Here is a 16,611-nt window from a genome sequence, read left to right as displayed (position 1 = left end):
GCAGGCAAAAAAAACAGACAAATAAACGGGCAGTCTCCGAGAGAACTTTCCTTTCAAATCCACCCAAACTGCCAACTTTCTCCTCCAGGAAAACAGAAGAAGGAAAGGAAAAAGAGGTATAAAAAAAATAAGAAAAAAATAAGATAGCAGAATACACGATTTCGATGAGATAAGAAGCAGCACGGAAGGGAGAAAGGAATGGACGGATGGTTGTAAACAAGGCTTGACCCCTCCTTCTATGCTGAATAAACTTCGTCGGATGGTCTCGTGACCTCCTTTGCCTCTGGTTCTTCCTCTTCTCCTGATCCTTCTCCGCTCTTCACGAATCAACTGCTTTGTCGTGTTCACAACCAAAGATACATGAGAGATTGGAAGTCCTCCAACTCCTTTTCTCCTGTCTTCCCAATCTCCTAGCCTTCTCTCCTCTTTCTCGTTTCTGCTTCTTCTTATCTCTCCCTCTTGATTACTCCGAGATGGGAGGAGAATCCCTCCACCCGTGTTGTTCTTCTGTTTTTTTTTGGTTTTTTTTTACTTCGAAGCGGGGGGATGCCCTCTCTGTTGCTGATGGCAAGAATGAGTGGGGGCGGATGTGGCAGATGGGATACCGGTACCAAAATGTTTGATGGAGTAAGAAGTTTGTTAGACTGAGTGGAAGGAGAAGGATAGTGTAGGGGGAGAGGGAAAGGAGAACTGTCCTGATGGTGGTTGGTGGCGATGAGAACAAAACTATTCACTTGATGATGGATGATGAAAGCAGCGAGGGTTCCTGGCTTCATCCCCTCTCTTCCCCTTCTGTCTCTTCTTCTTTCTCTCTCCTAGGACCAAAAAGGAAGCGACGGAACAATTGACCACCGCCAACGCCTGTGGTCCATGACCACCCTTACACCCTTACCGCGTTTATTTGAGAACCTGTGTGGTACAGTATGTGGCTTAGGGATCTTCGCGTAATTTCCCTAAAGGGACTCTTGCTACCGAACAAATCAGAAGTCAGCCCCTCGCATTGATTTGCTGAGAGGGTAAAGAGAAGCCGCAGCTCACCATCATCGCCGAAACACCACACACAACTCACCACGCTTGTAACTCACACATCTCACCGCTTCCATTTCCTCTCCTTTACAGCCTACCGCAAACCCCGCTCCATATTACACTCAGCATTCCAAGCTACATCACCATCCCCGCTATCTATCCTCAACCTTCCCCCTCCCATCCCATTGCGGTACTTTATTAACCACTACTCACTCGCATTGTTTTACTCCTTAAATAAATAAAAATAATAAAATTTTTACATTTCCACCATCGCAACCATGGCCGACGTCCGCAAACTCCTACAAGCTGAACGCCGTCAACGCGAAGCCAACAATAAAAAAAACCCTACCGCTCCTCCTCCTCCTCCCTCCCGCCCGTCCGGGAAAAGACCACTCACAGAGAACTCCGGCTTATCCTCAAAACGCACCAAAATGTCCGCCCCGACAACAGCAAACCTACCCGCAGACTTCTTCTCTGGTGGCCCCGTCAGTAGTAGTAGTAGCAGCAACGAACGGGTCGAGATACTAGACTCCCGAGTCTCGAAACCCACCACCACCACCGCTGCCACTGCGGATGACGATCCTATGTCCGAAGCAGCAACTTCACTACCGCAAGACTTTTTCCAAAAGAATAGTCTGGAAGACGTAGACGAGGACGAGTGGGCTGCGTTTCAGGCCGAGGTTGCGGCGGAGTCGCCGCCCGCGGCAACTACCGGTGTACCTCCCGTGGCGACAGTTATTACGGCTGCGCCGACACTGAATAGCGCTGGGGGAGAGCAGGAGCAAGGGATAGATGATGAGGATGACTACGGCAAGGGCGAGGAGGAGGATGCCAAGCAGAAACTACTCGACGAGTTTGAGGAGATGGAGAGTCTGGAACAGAGAGTTTTGAGGCTGAAAGAGCGGAGGGCGGCGCTCAAGAGCAAGCATCCTATCACGGGTGCACAGATGGAAGTTGTTGAAGTGGAGGTTACGGGGGGAGGGGGGTTGGACGATGGTGATGATGATGGCGATGGCGACGGCGATGACGATGAATATGAAGAAGATGACTTCTTCAGGGCCAGGGGGTCCTAGAGAGAGTGGGTGTGAGAGAGAAAAATAGAGAAAGGAGGAGACTTTTCTTCTTCGCATTCGTATACAAGTTCTTAACGTCACGTTTCATTCACTTCACAGCTATTAAACCTCTCTCTACAAGCACGCGTGCCATCAGTAAAGGCGGCAGAGAAAAAAGGCTTTGTACAGTACCAACAGATTGTATACTAGATCGAAACCGAGAACCCAATCCCTCGGTCATTCCCCTCTTCCCCCTCCCTCTTCATTTCCTCTATTTCCCTCTCTTCACCTATATCCTTGTTCTTACCAACTACATTGTACATTCCTATCAGTATCCATATTAATTCATCTCCCACCCACCTCAGTTACCGCGATCAAACAAGGTACAAAAAAAAAACAAGTGAAAAAGTGTGACCCGGCCATTCCAGCTGACCAACAATCAAGAATGCACCCCTTCCATCATACCATCACCACCACCATCACCCCCAAACCCCGGAACGTCAATCATGTGATACAAACCCATACTCCACCCCGCGATGCCCCGGAAACAGCCAATCCTCCCATCGTCCAGTGATCCCGCTCCTGTCCGATATGCTGTTACTGCCGCTACCGTGTGCTATGATCCCCGGGACGTTTTATTTTTACTTTGCTCGTATGCAGAGGTGACGCCATATACTTATGGGGGTATGCAGGTAAAAGCCTGTCCGGTCAGGGTTCCTCCGGTCAGGGTTCCTTTCAGGTTTGTGGCGCGCCCAAGCTAGCATCGGAGGTGTGTCATGGGGTATCACTCGGGGTTGTTTTCGGTTTCCGTGAAGAAGTGGGAGAGGGGGAGGGGGTGAAGGGAGAAAGGTGTGTGTGGGTCAAGATGTAAGTTTTGCGAAAGGTTTCCTTGTGCGGATGGATGAACTTTATTTCCTTCTCCCCTGTGCGGTGATGTGGTTATGGGTGTGGGTTCGATGCGTATTTGGATGGTATAGTATATGATGATATGTTCCACCTCGTGTGAATGGACGGACCACCTTGTGAGGAGGACATACCATCGCAGATGCAAACCCTGTGCACCCGCGCAACATGTTGGTATTTCTGCCATCATACCATAATAGGGGTAATATCATATGTGAAAGGTTAGCTCTTTAGGATCCTAATCTCCTATTGAGCCGTCTATGGAGCTTTGATATCCCCTCCTCCCTTCTTTGTACTGTATGTGCAACTCTGTATGCGCTTGAGGCCTTCACACATGTTCGCACCAGTGACACGATACCGCGAGATAATTTTACGGCGCGATATGATAGCGCCGGCAGATAGCCTCACGGGACTTTGCATCCTCGAGCCAAGTCTCCTCCAACTGCCGCGATTAGTGAAGTGCCCGAATAATGTGGATTAATAGGGCTCGGGAGTACAGTACCGCACACGAAAGTGTCAATAGTATTCTGCCTCGAAATCCAACCGCTCTAGTGCCCGAATTGGCATTGACGGGACCCCTCTGTGACAGCTTCAAGAATCAGGGGAGAGACACCAGGGCACGCCCTGTCACGACGGAGGTTTTTTTCTCTCTCTTCAAATCCTAACGGCAATGCGTGAGTTCCAACGGGAAAACCACAATAGCAAGTTGCAAGTTGACGGGTTGGGTCAATAGTACCGTATTGTGCTCGAGTACAGTACGGGAACCTGAGACTCGCAGCGGCCTATCCGATTGCCCGGAATAAAATGCCAAGAATTGCAATTTTGGTGTTGGAGTACAGTACAATACCGGTCTCATACCAGTGCAAGTACTACTAGTACAGCAACTCGTTCAAAAAGCGAGTAGTTCTTTGATATAGGCGTTCCCACTGAATGGACTTTGCGGGCACGGCTCCTTATCGAATTGGAGGCTAACATAGGCCCCTACGACAAGTCTGAGCTGGCACGAACGGGTTGGTGAGAGAAGTGTCGTTGATGGATTTGTGGGTGGTGTCGGGAGAGGTTGTTGTTGCTTGTTACATAGCACTTCTCATTACAAGTACTGTTTGGCCTTATTACGGCACTGCGACCCGGCTATTAGAGGTATTCAGACCCAGGTTGGAGAAGGTTTATGCTATGCAAGTTTTCCGGGTTGAAAGAACTTGGGCGTGTGTACAGTACAAGCACAGTACTCGTACATTACAGCACTTGGAGTGTGGATAACGATTTCTTTGCCTATCATGCAAATCCGGCAGATGCACTCGAATGGAATGCTTATATATTCCGTTGGTGCTCAAAAGCAGAATACCAGTAAGCCTCGCCTCGCCACAAACCTGCAAATTTATAACCAGGAGTCCAAAATAGGGAGGTTCGGGGTGACAATCAGACGCGCCCTCATGATAAGTAATCGAGTACCGGTACTTGGCCGTATATTTCAAGAAGAAAAAAATAAAGCAGCTTAAGAACTCGCCAGAGGGGGGAAAAAAGATCAGTCCGTCTTATTCGCAACTGCACTGCTTTTGAACGAACCCACGCTTTTCCTGCCCTTTTTCCCATTGCAACGATGCCACAAAAATGTTGATGACGTAAAGTGTTACAGCATCCGACCGTTCGCATAGCTCACTTGCAAAATGGCCTAGACTATGTCTTTACGAAGCGATTGTCATGCTCTTAGCAGCTTCAATCAAGGAGATGCATATTATAAATTAACTCTTTCTAGCATAAAGAAGAGTAGCAAGAGAGTGCGCAGAATTTCCTTCCCCTTCTTGAATTCACAGGCATAACCACCTATCAGAAATGACCATATGTGGGGAATTTTCACTGACTAATAAAAAGCCCCCAGTATCCTTGATTTTTCCTCTTCAACTTGTGCAGTACTCGAGCACTCGAGCACAGTACCGTAGAAACTGGTACTTGTATCTGCCATGCGCTCGGGAAATCCCTACTTTGGAAGAGGGACGAAAAGCACAGCAAAAACAACAAAGAAAACGTCGGTCCTTACCAGAGGAGGCAACTCCAACGACATGGCACTCGCATCGATTATTACTCGATCACCGACACAATTTCCACCGCACCGGTACCCGCTATTGATTTTTTAGGTTTATCTCAAGTCGGTGCTAACCTGCGCCGGAGCGAGACAAGGCTCCACGTTCAAAATATGGTAAAGCAGGCCCTCCGACCGCCCATTATGCTTTTGTGATATAACATGTCCGTCCCATTCGCGGGCATGTGCACTTTCCCTTGTGGAGTTCTGCCGGAAACTTCACCTCCGCCAACAATCATCTCAGACAAAGATCTACGGAACCGGGCCTGAAAAGCGTGGGGTATCTGTGGATGGTGGAAGACACATCATTGAAGATGATCGCCAAGAAACGGGTTGGATAAAACACTCTCTTCCTGCCGGGCTCTAGGCTGCTGCTCCTGGGATGCATTTTTATCTGAGGTAAAAAATGATAGGGCGGGTGTCTGATAGGCTCCCGACCTTGAGGCGTAATAATGCGCTGTTATAATAGTTCTTTGCCCAATCATCCCGCCGGAATTGTGGAAAACTTTTCACAGGGCACATATTACATGTTAGGGCAAGCTATAATACAATAAACTTGTTGTACGATAGCCAACATTGCACTCGTATTTTTCAGTCCGTTTTGGAGTGCGAAAATTTTTGGTGGAGAGGCTTGCTGGGGCGGTATCAAGACACCGTAAACGCAAATAGCTTACTAGAGTTCTCTGGGGTGATTGTTTCCCCCAATTACGACTTTTTCCGGAGCTTCTCGCTGCAGCTATCAATGCGGGTACGGCGGTGAGCTCTTTAGACACGACTTCAATGGTTCATCCTTAAATCCGCAAATGTAGGCCCCTGCTTTTTCCTCATGGCTTGAAAGGTGAGGTACTCTTTGGGGAGATATGTGCTCACGATGTGTAAGATTCTTTGGCTCAGGTATCGCGGGGAAGAGTTTCGCCTATCCTTATTACTGTGGGACTGAACGTGATACTCGGTGCTGCAGAGAATTTGTGCTTCATCCTCTACCGTGCCTGAGGCGGCGGCGCTTTAGGCATAAGAGGGTTTGTACGCATTCGGGGCGATAGTTATATTGTTGGCCCGAAATATCCACTCGGGGGTGTACAGTACTGTACAGTACGGTACGGTACTACGGTGTCCCATTGGTGGACAGGGCTGTTCATAAGGCAAGCGGAACACTCGACAGTTATAATTCCGCCATTTTTTATGTGATATTCCTTAAGAACTCGTGATACATCATATATCAGAAATCAAAATCTGCCAGAAGAAAAAAAAACAAAAAAAACATGAGCCTGCCTGAGAAAGAAGGGGGTTCCCAATGCGGAACAGAGGGAAAGCATTGCTCCCGGACCCTTTCCCATATCGCAGCGTGACAGCGTGCGTCGGAAAAACTACACCACCTGTGAGTTACTCGAGTAGGAGTACTGGTACTGCATTAGTTCTAATGCTTTATAATGCTGTGTAATTCTGTACCCCAGTGATCTCCACTGCCTATGAGCAGATCGATTTCAGCTCAAGGGTTGTACCAGATACGTGAATTCACGGCAAGCTTGTGATACCCGCATTTATGGCCAGCTTTTTCCCGACATTGTGGGCACAAAATCGCCCTTTTCGGCGCAAGAGACCTCGCATACATGATGCTAGCTGTTCCGAATCGTAGTCCATATGGCGAGGGAGAACATGTGGTAACGTGATACCGATACGTGGTTAGCTAAGTAGTACCCTCTGCAGTGACCCGTATGGAAATCCCACTTTCCACAGTAATATGTAGTCGGTTTGATAAGACTACCCTACCCACTCATGGTAGCTTCAAGCTCCCACTCTAGCTCCCAATATGTCACATGAAGTATAGACTGTTCCGTGCCAATGCCGAGGGTTATCCAGAGATGTCCCTACAGCAAGTTGAGGATCCACATCCAAATATAGTAGCTCACTATATATGATAGTAGCCACAATATGCAGTACTGTACCCCACATATGAAAACACATGCGAGACCCTCCTCAACTCCACATTACCCCATAAATGCCTCTGCTCTTATTACTATATCAATAACACCCAAAACCCACCGAACCCCCACAACCGGGCTCGATTTTGATACAACATCCCACAATGCCGGATCCCGAACACGCTGACACCACCATGGCTTGAGTGCTCAGTACTTGGTGACGAATTTCCAATCGCACCAGCAGAGGTTCTAACAACGGGCAAATGTGGGGAAGGGGAAACATGAGTAGGAGCGCATGGTTACAAGCTCGTTCGCCCAACGGTCCCACGGCGCGGAGAGAGGGCAGCAAATCGACTGCATAAACCCGGGCGTGAAAGGAGCTCCAGTTCTATTCTACATTCTCCTGCATAAAGATCCTCGTTCGCCTCCTTCCCCCTTCTTCCCTCTCCTTCTCCTTCCCCCTCATTCCTCAGCTCCTCACGACCACCGGAGCTTTCCCCCGTATTAGGACGGTGCGGAAGAGATTTCAGGCCTCGAGGCCAAACCCCGAGGGCTAGTTGCAGACCCTTCTTATGTGCTCGTGGCGACTCTGACGAAAGATATCAATGCCCGGTTTGCCGCCAAAAATTCCAGTGATCACTCGATATGCTCGTGACTGCTGATTTCAAAACGGCAGCGTATTAGTCATGGTCGGGTCGGTTTTAAATAAGAGCCACAGGGCACATCGAGATCCTAGCGTGGGCTTCGAAGAAGCGAATTGTTAATAACCCGGTCTCCGGATCAGTTAGAAAGCTGTTAACTCGTATTAAATCCATGGGCGCCAATGGTAAGTGGGTCAATCATAACCAAGGTGCGCCTTCGCTAATAAATTATTACCCATAGCAGATCAATAAGGCCACTACCTACCACGCTCGCCGTGAATAAGTTCACAAGTTAGGACACCAGGGTAGACTACTGATTAGCAGTAATTCCAATTGGACCAGTGTTTCTGATGGTCGGAGCACAGCCAACCCAGTAACCAAGAGAAGAACAACCAAGCCGACACCAGGCTACCAAACAAGGACAAAGATAATACCGGCATGCGACACATCTCCACATCGTCACGATTGGTATCACGCCTTGCATGCTGCGTCTGTAGGGAATGCCGGTGGTACGAGCAGTGGTTATGGCTCGCGTCCCCGTCCAGATCAGTCAGACACCATGATGCAATCACTCAGCCAACAACGCCATTGATACAGTCCGAGTACAATGCAGCACCGCCCTATTTTACCATTCCTTGAAGTTGGTTCAAGGTTTGATTGGTCGCACAGAAAGCCCACTTTCCGAGTTGTCAATGGCATGTTACGAATGCTGCTTCGAGGGAATTGGGAGGGGATGCGCATGGAAAAGATATACAATGATAGGGATCTCCATGGAATGGTATTCGCCTATGATAACCCCGAGGATCCAGCCACTAACCGGACAGACACAAGGCTATTATAGCATGCATCCACCTATAGAAACTCCTGATACCCAAAATGGATCTGCGGTTGATTATCTCAGAGAAAATGTTGCGAGAGGTACCCGTACTTGTCCCCTAGGAGGAGTATACCACCGAGATAATGTGCAGCTGGCACCGTTTATACACCGTTTCATATATCGATACCATGGGCCAGAGAATGCAGGTCCTCCGAAGTTTATCCAACATTGCAACAGCCGCTTCCTCAAGATCATTGATGAAATTTCCTACCGACCGAGGTCGCTCCGAAAACGTGACTGGAAGTTGTCCCGGATGCCATTTTTGTCCCCCCCCCTCAACACAAAACGTAAGAAAACGATCTCACAACCTTCAATCTAAACAATTGGGTTATTGACCCAAGTTTTACGTATTAGGGAAACTTCAATAGCTAGGTGTGTTTACAACTTTCCCGATTGACAGATCAGAGGAGCGCGAGTGTCGCCATTTGCTCACACACACACGCACACACACAGTTACTCATACAAAAATCGACGACACAACTTCGATACAGAATGATCAAACGGTCACCAAATAAACACGGCTCCCGCTTTACTGAAAGGATTGGCCTAAGCTGAAGAAGGCCGATTGAAAATTTATGCATGCGCGAATCCCGAGGCCAGAAGAGGGGGCAGCCCGCGCAAGTGGAAACACCAAGGAAACAACTGTCGGAGGAGCAAACGCTCGCAATAGGATACACGATTGATTGCGAGACCCCTAACCTTCTGCAGTTATGCATGATGGCGAAAAATCCAGCAACAATACGGTAACTTGGTTACCACGGCACTCAATCAGCACATACCCTGGTAGACCCCCCAAATATCGGCAGCCTTACACGTCCAACATGGCCCCCAAAAAAGGAGAGGGGAAGGGGTGATTAGGTATGTGGGAGCGGGAGAGAGGTCAGTAGAGTCCACCTCAAGGTCGCACCGGTGGCCTCTACTCGAGTATTCCGCCCCTACCGGTATCTGCACTGGTTAATCAAAGATGTTGAGGAAGTTCTAGCCTCAACAGTGATCGACGAGGGGACCGGATGTTCGACCGGATGTTTGTTATATTTAGTTCAAAGGCTGTTGGAATCTTCCAATTAACGATCGGAAAGTAATATCGTAACGAAAGGTCGAACGTGGCAGTCAGGCACAGTTCAAAACAAAAAATCGAGAAGCCATTGAGCTGAAGATTTGGAGATGACAGCAAGATGGAGAGAGAACGTCTTGGCGGCCCAGTAGAATAGGCTACATACTCGAGGACATTGACATGATAGACTACCACGGATCCATGGACCGAACCTATCCCCCCGCCGCCGCCCGTATTTGTCGCCTTTTAGTTTCCCTAGGTGTGTAGATGCCTTCTACACATGTCAAGTCACAGCAAGAGCTCCCTAGATATACGACCCTCGGTAAGCCAAGGTCACTGACTGCGCCAGAAATTTGCACAGATTAAGGGATAGATAATGTGCTGTCCAGTGAGTAATACCGGTAGGGAAGGGACGGACGATCGACGAAGATCCTTGAATGCCGCGAGTCCTAGACCCGTAAACCCACTTTACAGCGAATCATGCATTCACAACTCGCGAGTGGAAGAAATGCAACACTCATATCAGTTGGCAACTTTCACTTCCAAAACCCCCGTGTTCAGCATGGGCCGTCCTGGATATTCTCGACATGTTAATATCGTAGATATCATACTGCCAAGAGGGGTGGTTGAGTTAGGGCTCCGGTTTGTGGTGTCAGCACCCAGCACCTTCCCGGTATCTACTCGAGCACAGTCCGCAGCGATATCCCTTGGGCCGGTTGGAAACACTTTCTTTTTTCCCTTTTTTTTTTTTTTTCTTTCGAAATTGTTTGACCGCATACCCGGACGTCTACCACCCCCCCCCGCCCCCCTCCAGCTCGCTCACTGGGCTATATCGATACTATACCACACAGCAACCCATCGTGGGAGGAGCATCAGAACCGTCCCGACATAAAAAAGTTAGTGGCACCATCGAAGATTAACCTGACCACACACGTTCCTTATCATTGAGAGCCTTACCATTGGAAGAGATGAGGAAACGAAAGGGAAAAAAAAAATGAAATACCATGGTCTATTAAGGCCGGAGATCGGAAATGTGGCGGCTGAAATCGAAGTCTCGCACTTTCCTTTTTCTTTTCTCTTCTTGACCTCCGCAGGAAGTCCAGAGCATCTCCTCTTTTCATTCTTACTACGCTATGCAACCTTCATTGCATATCGGGGAGCGGGCAGGACAAAAGCAATATCCCCCTTGCCAACCCGGACTCCGTCCCACGGGGCCGCTCTCCGACATGATAATTTATACTTATTTATACATATACATATATATATATATCCCCGAAAAAAAATCTAGTCCCCGCCTTGGATTAGCTATCGTGCGTGAATACATTACGCACGCATTCACCCAAACATGTCAAAAGTTGGGGACAAAACAATCTAGGGATTTCCAGAAATAGCAAAACAAAAGAGAAACATTCAAGGCGGGAATCTCACAGCACTGAATTGGCCGATCACTGCCTAAAGCGTGCAGTAAGTGAACCCCGTGGCCATCCAACGGAGCTTCCGCAACTAATTCTCCGATTGTGAAGGGAAAGAAAGAAAAAAAGTATACACGAAGTTGGAGATATCATATCGGCCTGAAAAAAACTCCCTCACTTTGATTACCGCGCGGATCCGGAAGATGGGAGGGCGGTGGTGGGAAAGCCGAGAAAGCTGTCAAGATGGGACGGATAAAACATCCCTCGCTAGAGATATCCGGCCGGTGGGGAGCGCATGGTTGAAAGGAAAGGAAAAGGAAGAAAGAAAGAAAAGTGCTTCCACCACCACACATTTCCACACACCACACTTCATCCTTTTCTTTCCCCAACTCTTCCCTACCCTACTCGAGCAAAAAAAAAAAAAAAGAAAGCCATTGAACCGCCAGACCGACCAATAGGGACTCTCGTTACAGCGCGGCTACAGTATCCTACAGCACCGCATGTTGGAGGAGGAGGAGGAGAAGAAGAATGGGGATAGGAGGAGGGGAGCCAACTTATCCTGTTTATCCATGCGTCTGCTACTAAGTAAGATGCGTTTTTCTCGTGTTTCCGAATTGCTTTTCTGTGATTGAAAAGATTTTCACCATGGCCAAAACCGGTTCTAGTCCCGTCCAGCCTAGTACCGGTAGTACAGTAGAATGACTATAGTAGTGCAACCTCTTTTGCCTTTTTACTTTGCGGCCGTGGGGAGGCGGAGGCGGAGGTTGCGGTGGTCGGACATGTTACTGTACTAGTTTTTTTTTTTTTGTTAAATCCGCGGTTTATTTGTAGCTAACTACGGGAAAAATCCATGGCAAGCACCCTAAGGTATGGCCTGAAAACCTCCTTAACATAACAAAAGAAACTTCATTCACCCCCAAAACAAACAAATAAACGATAAAAAATCACTAAACAAGTCCCGTCACAAATGAAAATCATTACATATCATCATGATGCCAAATCAGCACTCCTCGTAAATGGAAAAACCCCCATCTTTACTGGAAAGTTAATCCTATTCTCCATCACATAAGAGAGAAAATCTCCCATCAGCTTCCTGCCCGCCTTACCCCCTTCCACAGCTCCGACTCCGGACCCACGTCAAAAACTTGGGGGGGGATGTTTCTTCTCGACTCAGCGAGAGCCGAGCATTGCACAACATGGTCAAAAGTCTCTGGGAATTCGAGGCACCTCTACAGGTTGTGTCTTGGTGTAACGATCCCTCCTCAGATAGTTAGTTCTTGGCGATGGGGAACGATACTTCTCTTCTTTTGTTTCTTTCCTTAGTCTTACAATAGCACTAGGCCTCTGCATACGTTACCGATAGTACAAGACCTTTGTCTTCTATCGGGAACGCCTATCATAAGCTTTCTCTAACTCTTCTTTGCGAAGAACTTTCCTTGGCGTAACTATAACGTTACAATAAATATAAAAATCATAAAGGTGTTTTATATTCGTTAAAGTAATAAGTAGGAAAAGTACTTAGAACAAAGCATGAAGAACCTATCCTTCTCGGCCGTATTGGCCTCCTTATATAGTGTTCTTCCTGCCCGTAGTCATGTGACCTAAAGTGGTCACATGTGCGAAACCAAATCATAACAAACTAATTGTTAGGAATACCGAGATCCGATACCTAGGAACCACCTTAGGTAGGGTAACCTTTCCCGAAATCGAAATCTCAGGTCTCCAACACCCCCCTCCGGCCCCCTTACGGGGCCCGCGTATCATCATACATATCGATCTAAGTTGCATCCTGTGAGTATTATACCACAGAATCGAAGGTGTTAAAATAACACCGTATACGTCACCGCCGTCCGTCCAACCGGATCCTGTTCGCAGGTTATATAGGAGGGGACCTTCGGCTAGGTCTGGGAAGTATAACGGAGTGAATCCGTCAACTACCCAGAAAGTTACTAGGCTTCAAGAATGAGATATCTTTGGCATAGGCCGCAAGTAACAGGACGTTTTCGCGCAAAGAGATGATGATGAATAGTAAAGGATCTTAATGAAAGACCAATACATTCACATCCACCCTACGATAACCAGAAGAGTCTGGAACTCGTGAGAATACTACCATCGAACCCAATGGAGTTCGAGGAGTGTTACAACTAGGTTCCAGTACATACTGCAACCGAAGGGGTGACTCCCAAACCGGTGACAGTAACCAGAATCCTGTTACCCACGGCAACCAAGGGTTACCGACCGAGGGATTATCTACCAACCCTATAGAAAGGCTTCCTGCAGATAAGTAGGAAGTCCTCCGGAAAAGATCTATCGGTTGGATGCAACCCGCAGACGAAACTGATCATTTCATCGACAAGGGAGACGATTGGAGCCAACACAGTTCGACTTGAGAATTGGGCCATTTGTCTAAAAAGACTCTCACCATCGGATAATTACTATTGGAAATAGCATGACTTCCAAATAGTCATATTATAATTATCAAAGAGGGTGTGATGATTTTCAGGGTCTCCAGGTGTTCGCTACCATCTGGAAGATACACGCCGACATTGCAAGTTATATTGGAAAAAGGTACATGGTTGTATGTTAGTTAGATGTAGTCCGCGAACACTCAGACGCGGAATATAAATATCGAAGTGCCTCCCAAGCTTTAGACATTATCAAGCAACGGAGAAGAGACCTTAACAATATCATATTGTTCTTACAATTTTACCTTACTTTACTTTACCCTACTTTACTTCGCTCTTAGTAGTCATAAACGAAACGAGTGAAGTCTGAGCCTTCCTAGACAATCTCCGTCTATAAAAACGAATCTCGGTCGGCCTAGACAACTCTGAAGTCTATCGGGTTGTCTCCGCCTAACACTAATCTTGTGACCAAAATGGTCGCATGTTCAAAACCCATGACCTCATAACGAGGTCATGTGCAAAACTCATAACCAATCATAATACAATAAACAAGTCATATGACTTGACTGAGTCATATGCGTAAAACCCATGACCTCATAATGAGGTCATGTGCAAAACATAAATCATATACGCAAGGCCTACCCGCAAGGCACACTCACAAGGCATACTCGCCAGGTGCACTCCTATGACTCATATTTGAGCCATGTGTAAAAGCATCACAAATCCCACACATAACAAATCATATGGCTCAAATGAATCATATGTGTAAAACAATAACATACCTGTGACTCGTAACCATGTGTCACGTAAAAACCTTTTCCTCACTAAGCCATATTCGTAACACCCGACTCTGATTAGACCAGTCTGTCTAAGCCGCGAGGTAACTTTTATTCGCCCGCATCTGATAAAGTCTGGAGGCCATAAACTTATGGAGGGTCATAAAATACCAGTATTTCCTAAACGGAGGCCTATACTTGTAATATGGTGGGAATTGCCATTCCACCTACTTTTTATGTGTCTCATTCCTAACTTTCTCCCTGGCCTTGAAGTGAGCCTCGGCCTAGGTAGGAGTAACCTTGAAGATCGCATTGGTGTGGTGCCATCCTCTAGCACCGTTGATGCCACAGCAGCTACCCCATTAATCGGAAGTCATACTTGTGTGGTGGTTGTGGCCATTGAACTCCATGTCTTCGGTCTCATCTCCCCCTTATTGTTATCAAACGCTAACCTCTGGTTGGTAGATAACCTCAAGTCCCTAGCTGTCGGGAATGACAATAGAAGCATTGCCATAGCGATGTTATTCTCTGGAATGGCGGAGACAATTCGCACCGCTGTCATCTTCTTTACTTGTTCTACGTACAACGAAACTTGGGCCAGGCAGGCTTATGCCGACAGCACCGTTATATTGGTAGCATAGAAAGTATTCGTAATTCACTGGAGGACGTGATTCCAAAAGGTTTGCATCTTCCCCATTATTGTCTTTGAGGGTGTCAGCACCTCTGTCCTGTACAGGAACGTGGGCAACAGAATTCCTTTTGCCAGCCTTCGGGCCCCGTAGGAAGACAACCTCATGCCCAGCCTCAACCGTCTCTGTATTCTCCAAAAGGCTCCCGGGGTTAGGGATAACCTCTTGGTAAAATGCGTACTCGTTTCCCCATTGTCCGTCAACCAAAAATCCAGCCACCACAAGGTTCCATTGACCGGCTCAACTCGATGGGAATTTATCGTAACTACCGCCGTAGATCTAGGACCTTTCTCCCTCCTCTTACTCCAGTGCATAAGTTCTGTTTTCACTATACTGAAGGACAGCTCCAAGCTGTGAGCCCATTTGTTGATCTGCTAGACCATAGTCTCCAGTAGTCAAACATTCCGTTTCCAGGAAGTTGAAGCCACCGTTATCTGGAAGTCATCAACATACGATGTAGTGAAGGTCTCTGTGGGGTCACCTGACAAGTGAAGAGGATTCACATAGACGATGAACAGGAGCGAGGATAGCAGAGAGCCTTGTGGAAGTCCTTTGTTCACCTCATGGGTGTGTCTTAGGCTTCCCAGGTAGGCCAATCTTATATTTCTCGTGGTAATGAAATTTCTAATCCAGTCGGTCAGGTAGACAGGGACTGATAGGTTCTCAGCCAACCTGTCTATCAACCTTTAGTGATTCACATTATCAAAGCCACCCTTCATGTCCAAGAAGATCAAGGAGACCTTCTTTTTCACAAATTGCGCTTCTCTCGTCCAATGTTGTAGAGCAAGCACCACATTGACTGTAGGTCTCTGTGGCAGACTACCTGTTTGATTGATGCAGTACAACCCCATTTTATAAGCGATGTCCATTAGCCTACTATTGACCATCCTCTCCACTATCTTCAAAAAGGTCTGCATCAGGACGATCACCCTGAAGCTGGTGCAGTCATTATAGTTATCCTTATTTGGTTTCGGTAAAATCACACCAGTCGACTCCTTAAGCATGGGTGGGTGAATCCCCCATTCCAGCAGGTATTATACCATGGCTGGAATTATCTCCTTGTGTATGCCGTGTATTACTTTCCACATCCCATATGGCACTTCGTCTAGGTCGAGGGCTGAGTTGCTACTACATTTCTTGAGGATATCAGTAATGTTGGACGGGGTCATAGGATGCAAATTACCCAGCCTATATGCTATTGGTTATTTCACCACAACCGGCTCAACACTCTCAGGAAAGAAGTTATTCATTATTGTAACCGGTACGGGTACTTGGTTATTAGTTTTGTTTTATGTTTTGTTTTAAGTATCGCTTTGATACTTGATTTGTTTTAAGTATCGTTTGATACCTAGTTTTGTTTTATGTTTTGTTTTAAGTATCGCATTGATACTTGGTTTGTTTTAAGTATCGTTTGATACTTAGTTTTGTTTTATGTTTGGTTTTAAGTATTGCATTGATACTTGGTTTGTTTTAAGTATCGTTTGATACTTAGTTTTGTTTTATGTTTTGTTTTAAGTATCGCATTGATACTTGGTTTGTTTTAAGTATCGTTTGATACTTAGTTTTGTTTTATGTTTTATTTTAAGTATCGCTTTGATACTTAAGGAGTTTTACCAAAGAGTATCAATTGATACCCTTGATTAGTTTCGTTCATGCTAGACATGAACAGATTTGTGTATTTAAAGACCGCCTGTTTCTACAATAGAAAAGGCAGACTTCGACAGACAGTATTTCAATATAGTTGGTTGAACGGTTACTTCTTTGTTCCTCAGTA

The 16,611-nt window shown here is 46.8% G+C and overlaps 2 protein-coding genes; both read left to right on the top strand.

Moving 5' to 3' along the window:
* The first annotated feature begins 66 nt into the window (after positions 1 to 66).
* GSTUM_00006962001 (uncharacterized protein) lies at positions 67 to 2,437 on the top strand. XM_052355778.1 has 1 exon: positions 67 to 2,437. The coding sequence occupies exon 1, from the start codon at positions 1,305 to 1,307 to the stop codon at positions 2,097 to 2,099; it is 795 nt and encodes a 264-aa protein (XP_052211745.1). The 5' UTR covers positions 67 to 1,304; the 3' UTR covers positions 2,100 to 2,437.
* A 5,794-nt stretch (positions 2,438 to 8,231) lies between these two features.
* Positions 8,232 to 9,787, top strand: GSTUM_00006961001 (uncharacterized protein; the record flags this gene model as incomplete). XM_002839063.2 has 3 exons in its annotated part: positions 8,232 to 8,788; positions 8,856 to 8,873; positions 8,955 to 9,787. The coding sequence occupies one exon, from the start codon at positions 8,232 to 8,234 to the stop codon at positions 8,463 to 8,465; it is 234 nt and encodes a 77-aa protein (XP_002839109.1). The 3' UTR covers positions 8,466 to 8,788; positions 8,856 to 8,873; positions 8,955 to 9,787.
* Positions 9,788 to 16,611: the final 6,824 nt, after the last annotated feature.

Source organism: Tuber melanosporum (genome assembly GCF_000151645.1).
Source record: "Tuber melanosporum whole genome shotgun sequence assembly, scaffold_30, strain Mel28".
NCBI lineage: Eukaryota > Fungi > Ascomycota > Pezizomycetes > Pezizales > Tuberaceae > Tuber > Tuber melanosporum.
Note: the sequence above shows the minus strand (reverse complement) of the source record. Positions and strands in the feature narration are given on the sequence as shown.

Bases quoted from the DNA above. Each gene is read 5' to 3' on its own strand.
- GSTUM_00006962001 (XM_052355778.1), top strand. From the start codon at position 1,305: ATGGCCGACGTCCGCAAACTCCTACAAGCTGAACGCCGTCAACGCGAA.